We start from the raw sequence: 12,325 nt of genomic DNA, 5'->3' as shown, positions 1-12,325 counted from the left end.
TGAGGACCATGAGGAGGAGAGTCATGAGCCCACCTGGCTGGGGGCTATCAAAACGATGATGTCTGATATGTCATCTCAGCTCACTGCCAATGCCAATAAAATACAAGAACTGCAAAAAGCAGTAGCAGATCTAGCTGCCAGGGCTGATGTCCCCCATCATCCCCTGTCCTATACATGTGCACAAAAACATGCTTTGCCTGGACTTCAATCACATTCTGATGATGATATACAGATGATGGGGACGGCCTAGATCCCTTAAGTGGGGATTCCACTCCTACACATGGTATTAAACCCCTCATTTTAGCTATTAGGGATGTGCTAAAGCTCCCCCTAGAGGACGCTGCACATCAGCAGTCGTTTTTCCTCCCTCAAGACAAACTGACTGTCACATTTCCTGATTCCAAAGAATTAGATGATTTATTTAAGTTGGCCTGGAAGAATCCAGATAAAAAATATCAGGTGCTACTGATAGGTTAAAGATCCATACGAATGATCCTTCAGTACATGTCAGCTATGAGAACTTGTATCCACCCAAAAGTAAAACATAGTTACATATAGTGAAGTACAATTTTTAATTCTCGTCTTGGGTTAATAACAATTAAAACAAGTCACATATAAAAGCTCCACACACAACTACATAAAACAAATGGAAGCCTTAATGACTGTGATTGAATGATTTACCAGAAGCAAAGAACTGACAAAGCAGTTCAGTATCAGCATATGTGTAGTGGGTCCCGGGCTCCCACAGATCTTATATCACCGCTGAATCAGCTTGCCTGGGTTTCACTTCGTCACTGTCACTTCGACCACCAAGTATCGATGTCCCCGTTTCCACCTCTAAAACTGAGGTCTTTTTCAAGGAGATTCCGGGCTGTGTGTGTGGAGAGATGCCCCTAAATATTTAAGAGCAATCCTATCCAATCCCCATCTCTCAACTCCAGCTGATAGTCATGTAGCAATCTACTACAACTCCCACAATTCATTTTGCTAGACTGATGCATGTTACCATAGTGACGTGACGTCACTTCCGGTCCGTCACTAAACCCATATTTCCACTAATCATATTTAGTATAACTAGCTGCCAAATGTATTCTATACATCATACACATTATTACATGTTCCACATACCAGAAATACATGGCTGTGTCAAGGGGGACGATCCGTTCCCCCCTCAAAGCCGTTATGTCATTTCCGTTTGTGTATCCATAGTAACAAAAGAAGAGGCGTCAATCGACTTCAATGGTATCGCGTCACTTCCGGTAATATCTATCTCTATAGCGACCTGAGAAGCGCGTCCACTTGCTGCCAAATACACTCTTAAACCATAAACACATTATCACATATTCTGTATGTCAGGAATGTGTAGCTATAGCACGGAGGACAAACCGTCCGTCTCCCCAAATCATTACGCCCCCTCCACTTGTGTGTCCATAGTGACAAGGAAAGGGGCGTCGACCGGCTTCCAATGATGTTGCGTCACTTCCCGTAGTCCCCATCTCCATAGTAACCCGGGAGGCGTGTCCACCAGCGCGATCGCACAGCTGTCACAATCTGTAGCCATAGCAACCTGTCCTTATCGTCCCCCGGGCCTTCCCGCGATCCCTATACAGAATATCACTATTAGTCCCTTGATCATTATGGGATGGTCCCAGGGACAATACTCATCGGTTCAGATAATCAGTCCACTGTAAAACCGTATATAATCCAAATTCAAATGAGAGATGATATCCTGTAGTTATTAAATAGAAAATAAAAAAGAATAAAAATACTAATAAAAAACATCTACCAATATCGTATGAAATCCCAATAAATATAGCAGCAGCACAGACCCCACCAATCAGAGTTGAATATATACAATAAAATCCCAGAATATAAATAGAGGGAAATGTGAAACCAATTTACAGTCCCCAAGGTTTAAGGGTTCCTAACTCAAAAATGGTACGCATTTCAGATTTCGCTAACTGACTGGCCAGATCTCTTTGTCTCCAGTGTCCCGATATCTAATTGAGACCAAAAAATCTTTTAATATCTGATATATTACTTCCATGCTTCTGTCTGAAATGTTCCGATAATGCATGGGTCTGCAACCCATTCTTTATGTTACGAACATGTTCCCCTATGCGGATTTTTAGGGCCCTAGATGTCCGGCCTATATAAACCAATCCGCAGGAGCACTCAATACCGTATATAACGTTTTTTACGTTACACGTAATGAATTCATTGATCTTGACGGTCTTCCCATTGATCTCTACTTCTGTAAGTTTTTTGCTGTCACCCTTTATTCCTTTACAGCCTGTGCAAATCCCACACCTAAAGAATCCTTTTGTTCTTACTCCCGCACTTACTGCTTTAGGGGGGCACATACTCCTTACAATTTTTGAACCTATATTCGGTGCCCTTCTGTAGATGCATTTAGGTTTTATGGGCAGTGATTTTCCTATAATGGGGTCACTTCTTAAATTATTCCAATGTTTTTTAAGAATCCTCTCTAAAGATTTGGATTGGCTGTTGAACGTTGTTATGAATGCCAAATCGTAACAATTGTCCTTGATGGAATTGGTGTTTTTTTTAATCAATAGTTCCTCCCTATTAATTGTCTCTATTGTGTTCATGGTCCTGTCCAATGAAGTTTCGCAGTACCCTGAGGCTAGGAACTTATTTCTCATCTGTATCGCTTGTTCCTTATAATGATCATTATTGGACCAATTTCGTTTGTTCCTTCGTAACTGTCCCCCAAGAATTGCTCCAAGCCAGTTGGGATGATGACAACTCTCGGCTCTCAGAAAAGTGCCCGAATCAGTTGGTTTCATGTAACATTTTGTGTGGAGACTGTTGTTCTCTACGAATATGGTCACGTCTAAAAAATGTATGGAGGAGGTACTATCCTCAAAAGAAAACTCAATATTCAGCTCATTGTGATTGAGATAAGTGTAAAATTCACTAAGGGTATCATAGCCCCCCTTTCAAATAAAAAAGACATCATCAATGTACCTTCGCCAGGACACCAGGCTCGCTCCAAATGGGTTATGACTCCAAATCACCTCATTCTCCCAATAACCCATCAAGATATTCGCATGACTTGGAGCGAACCTGGTGCCCATGGCAGTCCCCACTTTTTGAAGATAAAAAGTGTCATTGAACAGAAAAAAATTGTTGGATAGTATAAAATGGACCCCTTCTAAAATAAAATCCTGAAGTTTACTGTCCAATGAACTGTTTTCCAAAAATGTTTTCACAGCTGTTTCTCCTTTATGAAGATCAATTATAGTGTATAGGGATCGGACGTCGGCGGTGACTAAAATCCATCCTTCTTCCCATGTAAGAGTGTTAATAACATTGAGCACATCCCTTGTGTCTTTTAAATGGGAAGGGTTTGTTAAAACCAATGGCTGTAAATAATAGTCCAGAAATTCAGACAAATTGGCCGTCGCGGACCCAATGCCTGACACAATGGGTCTGCCCAGAGGATGAGTGGGGTTCTTGTGGATTTTTGGAAGTACATACAATACAGGAGTTGTGGGTTCATTATTGAAAAAGGAATTTGTGTTCCTTCTCATTTAGAACTTCCAAATCCCTGTATTTGTCCAATAAAGCCTTCAAGTTGGTAAGAATGCCATTGGTAGGGTATGAACGTAGTTTTTGGTATGTTGTTCTTTCATCCAGCTGTCTAAGAACCTCCTGTTCATACCACAATTTAGACATGATGACTATACTACCCCCCTTATCGGCTGGTTTGATAACTAACTCAGTATTTTCCCTTAAATTCTTGAGGGCCTCTCTCTCTCTTTTCTAGTCAAATTTTGTCTGATGTCCTTATAACTTAAATCTTGTACATCATTGATGCAGAGATTAAGAAAAGTATCCAAGAAGATCCCCCTCATGTGGGTGGGGTTGAATATGGATTTAGGTCTAAAATGGGTCCCTCCCTCCAATACGTCGTCCACTTCTCAATTTTGTTCTTTATTCAGAAAAAAAAATCTTAATGGATAATTTTCTGATGTACTTATTCAAATCCACAAATGTGGAAAATTTGTTTAAAGGTAAAGAGGGGGCATATTTAAGACCCTTCTCTAGTACACTAATTTCTTCCTTAGCCAGAATGTGTGAAGTGAGGTTAAATATTTTGGTTTTTCCTTCATATACATGTGTGGGTTCTTTTTCTTTTCGTGTAATTCTATTCAATTTCTTACTGATTTTGTTTTTAAGTTGTTTCCTAACCTTTCTTGATGTCTTTCCTCCTCTAGTCCCCCTTCTTTGATTTATCTTATGCGGTTGCGATTCCTTGTCTGGTACAAAAAAGATGGTGATTCCCCAACTTCTGACAATATCCGATATCTATTTTCCCTGTGTCTGGGGACAACCATTTCCTTATCATTTCTACCTCTGTGTCTATATTCATATTTTTTCTGATTTACAATATCTTGCCTTGTTCTGTTGGAATTCTGACTGTCTATAACGTCTTTCATTCGGTAATCCCTCTGATCTTTTTTCCACTCATTATAATCTCTGTATCGGGGTCTCTCTCTATAATTTCCTTTGTCTTGTATCTTATCTCGATGAAAATGCACCACCCTTTTCCTATATGGGGAATCTCTAACTTTAGGTGTGCAAATGTGGTTAATGACCTCCTTTGCTCTTCTATCACTTAAGGGCGATATGTGTTCATTATAGATTTCATCATCTGAAGAGATATCCACTCCAACTTCTTCCTCTGGTTCATCTAGATCGTTATCTGATGTTTGAATACAATTTTTATCTCTATTGAATTTGCGAACCTTTTTCTCTATGATATTTTTTTCGTTCTTTCTAACGCTGAGTTCAATCCTTTTTTCCAATTCCTTGAATTCTGAATTATCCTTCAAAGGGATGATAATTTCCTTTAGCTTGGATATCTCAGATTCTAATGTTAGTAATTCCTTCCTATTTTCCTTTTTTATTTTCTATTTAATAACTACAGGATATCATCTCTCATTTGAATTTGGATTATATACGGTTTTACAGTGGACTGATTATCTGAACCGATGAGTATTGTCCCCGGGACCATCCCATAATGATCAAGGGACTAATAGTGATATTCTGTATAGGGATCGCGGGAAGGCCCGGGGGACGATAAGGACAGGTTGCTATGGCTACGGATTGTGACAGCTGTGCGATCGCGCTGGTGGACACGCCTCCCGGGTTACTATGGAGATGGGGACTACGGGAAGTGACGCAACATCATTGGAAGCCGGTCGACGCCCCTTTCCTTGTCACTATGGACACACAAGTGGAGGGGGCGTAATGATTTGGGGAGACGGACGGTTTGTCCTCCGTGCTATAGCTACACATTCCTGACATACAGAATATGTGATAATGTGTTTATGGTTTAAGAGTGTATTTGGCAGCAAGTGGACGCGCTTCTCAGGTCGTTATAGAGATAGATATTACCGGAAGTGACGCGATACCATTGAAGTCGATTGACGCCTCTTCTTTTGTTACTATGGATACACAAACGGAAATGACGTAACGGCTTTGAGGGGGGAACGGATCGTCCCCCTCGACACAGCCATGTATTTCTGGTATGTGGAACATGTAATAATGTGTATGATGTATAGAATACATTTGGCAGCTAGTTATACTAAATATGATTAGTGGAAATATGGGTTTAGTGACGGACCGGAAGTGACGTCACGTCACTATGGTAACATGCATCAGTCTAGCAAAATGAATTGTGGGAGTTGTAGTAGATTGCTACATGACTATCAGCTGGAGTTGAGAGATGGGGATTGGATAGGATTGCTCTTAAATATTTAGGGGCATCTCTCCACACACACAGCCCGGAATCTCCTTGAAAAAGACCTCAGTTTTAGAGGTGGAAACGGGGACATCGATACTTGGTGGTCGAGGTGACAGTGACGAAGTGAAACCCAGGCAAGCTGATTCAGCGGTGATATAAGATCTGTGGGAGCCCGGGACCCACTACATATATGCTGATACTGAACTGCTTTGTCAGTTCTTTGCTTCTTGTAAATCATTCAATCACAGTCATTAAGGCTTCCATTTGTTTTATGTAGTTGTGTGTGGAGCTTTTATATGTGACTTGTTTTAATTGTTATTAACCCAAGACGAGAATTAAAAATTGTACTTCACTATATGTAACTTTGTTTTACTTTTGGGTGGATACAAGTTCTCATAGCTGACATGTACTGAAGGATCATTCGTATGGATCTTTAACCTATCAGTAGCGCCAGATAAGTTTACCCTTCTTTGTATTTGTGGTTTGGTGAAGGTGACGGGGAACCCTTCAAATAGGGTATTGCAGTCTGGCTGCACACTGTGTTTAAGCGCACCCTACTGTGATCACATTCCTGACTATTTATACGTTAAAAAATATCAGGTGTCAAAACGGTTTTTGCATACATTCCCCTTTGCCCCTGAGGGTAGAAAATTTTGGGAAGAATCTCCGGCTGTAGACGTTTCAATCTCTCGCCTCTCTCAGAAGGCGGTACTCCCAGCTCCGGGCTCCTTTATGGTAAAAGACCCGGGGGATAGGAAAATTTAACCTACACTGAAATCCATCTACATTGCTGCAGGCGTATCTCAAAGTCCGGTTATTGCAGGTTGTTGGATGACCCATGCAATTCACTCCTGGGCTACTCAAATTCAGGAGGGTCTCTCGGGTGACATGACCTTAGTTTACTATGGTGACTTTCCTAAAACACATTCAGGACATGGCAAGAATCCTTTGTGACTCCCTAAAAGAGATTGGCAATATTAATGCTAGGACTACTGCTATGGCTGTGTCAGCACGCAGAGCCATATGGTTGCGTCAGCGGATCGCAGATGCTGACTCCAAACGCAATGTGGAATCTCTTCCCTTTACAGGTGAATTGCTTTTCGGAGGATCTCCAAAGCTACTGCTGGCAAATCTGCATTTCTTCCTTCGGGGGCTCTGCCTGCTAGACGTACCTACCCGGGACCGTATACTCAGTCCTTTTGGTCCACCAGATCTAGGGCCAGAGGTGCATCAAATGTGTTAGGGGTAAAACTAAGAAACCAACCGTTGCCGGCTCTCAAGAACAGAGCACCAGTTCAGCTTCTGCAAAGACCTGAGCATGACGGTGCCCAAACGCCCCGGGAGGATCTCGAGGTGGGAGCCCGCCTACGTTACTTTGGCCACATCTGGGAAACTTTCCTGCCAGGACGCCTGAGTAAGGGACCTTATTTCTCAGGGTTACAAGCTGGAGTTCGTTGGTGCTCCTCCCCAATGATTTTCAATCAAACATACCAGCTTTGGAAAATATGCGTGTTATGCTACTACAGGACATCACAAAGTTGGTCCGGTCCCATGTAATTGTTCCAGTTCCCCTGCAACAGCAAGGGAAAGGTTACTACTCCAGCCTGTTTGTTGTGCCAAAACCAGACGGGTCTGTGAGGCCGATTTTGAACCTGAAGTCCTTGAATCCTTACCTAAAGGTTTTCAAATTCAAGATGGAATCTTTGAAAGAAGTGATCGCAGGCCTGGAACGTCAGGAATTCCTAGTGTCCCTGGATATCAAGGACGCCTAACTTCATATCCCAATTTGGCCTCCCCATCAGGCCTATCTGAGATTCACCCTGCAGAACTATCACTACCAGTTCCAGGCGTTACCGTTTAGCCTGTCTACAGCTCCGAGAGTGTTCACGAAGTTGATGGCGGAAATGATGTTCCAGCTCAGGGTCCAGGGGGTTAACGTGGTCCCTTACCTGGATGATCTCCTGACAAAGGCGAGTTCCAGGGAGCTCCTACTGCTCCATATAGATCGCACTATACACCTTCTGTCACACCACGGGTGGATCCTCAATCTACAGAAGTCCCACCTGGAGCCATCTCAGCAGCTCCTGTTTCTGGGAATGCTACTGGATACTGTAGCGCAGAAAGTGTTCCTCCAAGAGGACAAAGTGAGAACTCTCCAGGAAATGGTTTGCATGGTTCTCCGACCGACTCGGATTTCCATTCATCTTTTCATAAGATTATTGGGAAAGATGGTAGCCTTGTACGAGGCCATTCAGTATGAATGGCTCTATGCCAGACCCTTTCAACTGGACATCCTGAACAAGTGGTCCGGTTCCCATCTTCAGATGCACCGGATGATTCAACTGTCACCACAGGCCATGATTTCACTCCTGTGGTGGCTGCAGTCTTTCAATCTCCAAGAAGGTCGACGCTTCGGAATTCCGGATTGGATTCTCCTCGCGACCGATGCAAGGATGAGGAGCTGTCACCCAAGGGGTGCAGTTCCAAGGCAGGTGGTCTGCCCGATCAACATCCTGGAACTTCGGGCTATCTAGAATGCCCTGATTCAGGTCTCCTGTCTGCTCCGGGATCAAGCAATCAAGGTACAGTTGGACAACGCCACTTCTGTGGCGTACATAAATCGAGAAGGAGGGACAAAAAGCAGGGCCTGCATGAGAGAAGTATCAAGAATACTCCTATGGGCAGAAAGAAATGCAATGGCACAGTCCGCAATCTTCATTCCAGGAGTAGACAACTGGGAAGCCGTCTTTCTGAGTCGCCACGATCTCCACCCAGGGGAGTGGGGCCTACATCCTTAAGTGATTTCAGCTCTCTCCATTTTCTTTCAGAAGAAATTGGCAGTGTTGCCAGAAGTTCAGACCTTCTTGCAAGGAGTACTCCATATACAACCTCCCTTTGTGCCGCCTACGGCACCCTGAGATTTGGATGTAGTGTTGAAATTTCTACAGTCCTCCTGGTTTGAACCTCTGATGACGGTAGAAGACAAGTACCTCACGTGGTAGACTGTGATGTTACTGGCCCTGGCTTCTGCTAGACTTGTCTCAGAATTGGGGGCCTTATCGTATAAAAGTCCGTACTTGGTCTTTTACGAGGACAGAGCGGAGCTCCGGACTAGACAGCAGTTCCTGCCGAAGGTTGTTTCTGCGTTTCATCTGAATCAACCTATTGTGATTACGTCCTGTTCTGACGCTTCTGCTCCTCCGGAGACCTTGGATGCTGTGGTGCCTTGAAGATCTACGTCAAGCGTACGGCTCAGATCTGAAAACTGATTCCTTGTTTATGCTCTGTGATGCGCAGAAAAAGGGTTGCCCTGCTTCCAAGCAGTCCATTGCTCGTTGGATTTGACTTGCTATCCAACAGGCCTATGTATCGGCAGCTTTACCTGCTCCTAAGTCTCTGAAAGCCCACTCTACTAGATCAGTGGGCTCTTCCTGGGCGGCTGCCCTTGGAGTTTCGGCCTTGCAACTGTGCCGGGCCACTACCTGGTCGGGGAAGAACACCTCTGTGAAGTTCTACAAGTTTGATACCCTGGCCAAACAGGATACCCAGTTTAGGCAGGCGGTGCTGCAGAGGTCTCTGCACGTTCCCGCCTGTTCTGGAAGCTTTGGGACATCCCCATCGTACATATGTGTCCCCAATATCCCTTATAGATGCTTGGGAAAATAGGATTTTAAATACCTACCGGTAAATCCTATTCTCATAGTCCATAAGGGATATTGGGCGGCCGCATCTGTGTGGTGACTTTCTGCAGGTTCTCTATTTGATGTTACATGTTCAGCCTTTGCTGTTTATGTTGCCAGCTGCTGCATGGTGTGCTGGTGTATAAATCTCACCACACTTCTTGTTGTTATGGTCCTTCTCTCAAGTATATTTCTCCTTCGGGCACTGTTTTACCTATAACTGCCTGTAGGAGGGGCATAGAGGGGAGGAGCCAGCACACACAGTGGAAGAAATTTAAAGTGCACAGGCTCCTTTGGACCCCGTCTATACCCCATTGTACTAATGTGTCCCCAATATCCCTTATTGACTGGAGAAAAGTATTTACTGGTAGGTATTTAAAATCCTATTTTATTTTTATATTTTGAGTAAAGTCGAATACTGTTAATGTTTAAAACCGAACTCGAGTTGTCATAGCAGAGACAGTGCCTCATACATTCTGTGTCGACATGTATGATGAAGACTGTAATATTTACTCCACCTTTTTATTTTTTAAACCATAACAAAGTCCTTTCTGGCTCAATGCTGTTATACTATATGGCAGTGGTTCCCAAACTTTTTTCAGATGCGGCGATATAGAGTATCAGAATTTTTTTTTAACGACACCCCTAGGCCTAAAATTTCTTAAGAAATTTACAGTGTTATATAGAATTAAGTAAATAGTGTTTAGGTTAGTGCTTAGGTTCAATTGTGTGGTGAGGGACAGGATTTGTTTCTGTTTGTCTACATATTTATTGATTCACATCCATCAGCACTGGTTCTGCCTATTTACATTGATCATAAATAATTTGAATTAGTCCTGGACCACCAATCCAAGGCATCCCTGCAAGTGTCCTGAGGCACCCCAGGGTGCCACGGTACACAGTTTGAGAACCACTGCTCTATGGCATACAGGGCCTTATTCAAGTTTATTAGCAAACCAGAAAAGTTAGCAATTGGGCAAACCCATGGGCCTAATTCAGACCTGATCGCAGCAGCAAAATTGTTTTCTAATGGGCAAAACCATGTGCTCTACCGGGGGGGGGGGCAGATATAACATTTGCAGAGAGAGTTAGATTTGGCTGGGGTGTGTTCAAACTGAAATCTGAATTGCAGTGTAAATATAAAGCAGCCAGTATTTACCCTGCACAGAAACAAAATAACCCAAATCTAACTCTCTGCACGTTACATCTGCCACACCTGCAGTACAACATGGTTTTGCCCAACTGCTAACGGTTTTGGTTTACTAACAAACCTGAATAACCTCCACAGTTCGCTAAAACTCCAAAAAGATTATGATGGCTGTGTTCTTTTATTGCTCATGTTACGAGTGATTTGTCTGCTCCGTGTGTGCTCATTTTGCTACCTTAATGAAAACAGAATTTAAAAAATAATGTCCTTCGTGTCTCCATCTGATAGCTACGAGAGCAGCGCTGTGCCGGAGCATTCGGGTCTGTGCAAGAACTAGAGAATGCTTTTAGCTTAGCAGAGGAGTCCAGCCCTGGAATCACAGACCAGCTTATCTCTCACCTGGTTCAGCGTGTGCAAAGGTAACGAGAAACGTCCTTTTAGTCTTACCACTGTAATTCTAGGGAATAGTTGTGCACTACTGACCGTTTCATTACAAAGTCTGGTTACTTATTTGCTGATGTCTTCATGACCGTTTACTTATGGACTCCATTCTTCATCTTCTCCTGCTCTTTTGGGTTTCATTGCAGTGCTGCCCACACGTTGTGAGTTTGGTTCGTCAGACTGAGCTCCCCCATTACTGTATTTGCATTTAAAAGCAATCCCTGTACTCCATTCCCATATGTCAGTTGCTAGGGCTGAAAACTGCACCAAACAATCACCATTGGCAACGTTTTGGCAGGGAGGGTGGACAGCATCATTCATCCAGGAATTGCAGGTGGAATGGGAAAGTCATCTGAGCCACTTAACCAGCACAATTTAGCATATGAGATGCCAAACTGTTCTCTGCTCTGGCTGCTCTACAGTTGTGACAAACAGCAACATACCAATGTGTGTAAGGGGCCGCAGACCAGAGAACAAGATTAAAGGGGTGCAGCCTCGTGTTTTCCTGCCAGAATTGTGGCCTGATAAGTAAAGTTAATATTTCTTTATGTAACCTAAAATACTAGCTTGGAACATCCATGTTGCTTATGAAAGACAAGAACTAATTACGCATGCATCTGGGATATGGCTGGATGCACTGTATGCCAGAGGGATCATAACCACCCAGTTTCATCTCTTACCAGGTTCTCCTCTGCGTCCTGAGCCAACGCCATCCTCCTTCACTTCCCCATGTGTATTGGGACTGCACTGTGACCAGGAACACTACCATCATGGCATTACTTGTGTGTATTATTGTAATGTACAAACATGTTTACCAATATTTCTCATCAACCATCACTTACTGTATAGAAATAAACTGACATTTTATACATAAATGGATATGTCATTTGGCATCTTTAATGAAAAATAAGCAAACTTATTTTTATATTAATGTGGTCACACAGCTTTTGGTACACTGCTATGGAATATGTTGGTGCTTTATTACATTTTATGTACAATCATTGCATCAATGTAAAAACATACTAACATACTGTACACAGCTTGTAAATCACAAACAACACTGCCACCTGCAGGCAGAAAGTTGCAGCTTACAAGGAGTCTGGCACTGCTGTGGCATCAGTGGAAATAAGGTGGTATTGTTGTGACGGTTAAGGAAACAAATCCGGAGCAGCCATTGGAAAAAAATTTCTGACACATTCGATGCAAAAAGTTCTTTGTTATATAGACTGCAAACTATTTTTAAAGGGAATGTCTTCTCGGCTGCAAAGAAGCGTGACTTCC

At 43.1% G+C, this 12,325-nt stretch overlaps 1 protein-coding gene across 3 annotated transcripts in view; it reads left to right on the top strand.

Annotated features, from left to right (window-relative positions):
* The window catches only part of STK25 (serine/threonine kinase 25), a 29,772-nt gene extending 17,853 nt beyond the window's left edge, over positions 1-11,919 (top strand). For all 3 annotated transcript variants that reach the window (XM_063915825.1, XM_063915823.1, XM_063915824.1), the window contains 2 exons: positions 10,892-11,022; positions 11,728-11,919. In XM_063915825.1, coding sequence (XP_063771895.1) covers positions 10,892-11,022; positions 11,728-11,746 — 150 coding nt within the window. In that variant the 3' untranslated portion in view covers positions 11,747-11,919. The remainder of the gene's footprint in view (positions 1-10,891; positions 11,023-11,727) is intronic.
* Positions 11,920-12,325: the final 406 nt, after the last annotated feature.

The sequence above is a fragment of the Pseudophryne corroboree genome, chromosome 4, assembly GCF_028390025.1.
Source record: "Pseudophryne corroboree isolate aPseCor3 chromosome 4, aPseCor3.hap2, whole genome shotgun sequence".
Taxonomy (NCBI): Eukaryota; Metazoa; Chordata; class Amphibia; order Anura; family Myobatrachidae; genus Pseudophryne; species Pseudophryne corroboree.
The sequence above is the reverse complement of the archived record's forward strand: the minus strand, read 5'-3'. Positions and strand labels throughout refer to the sequence as shown.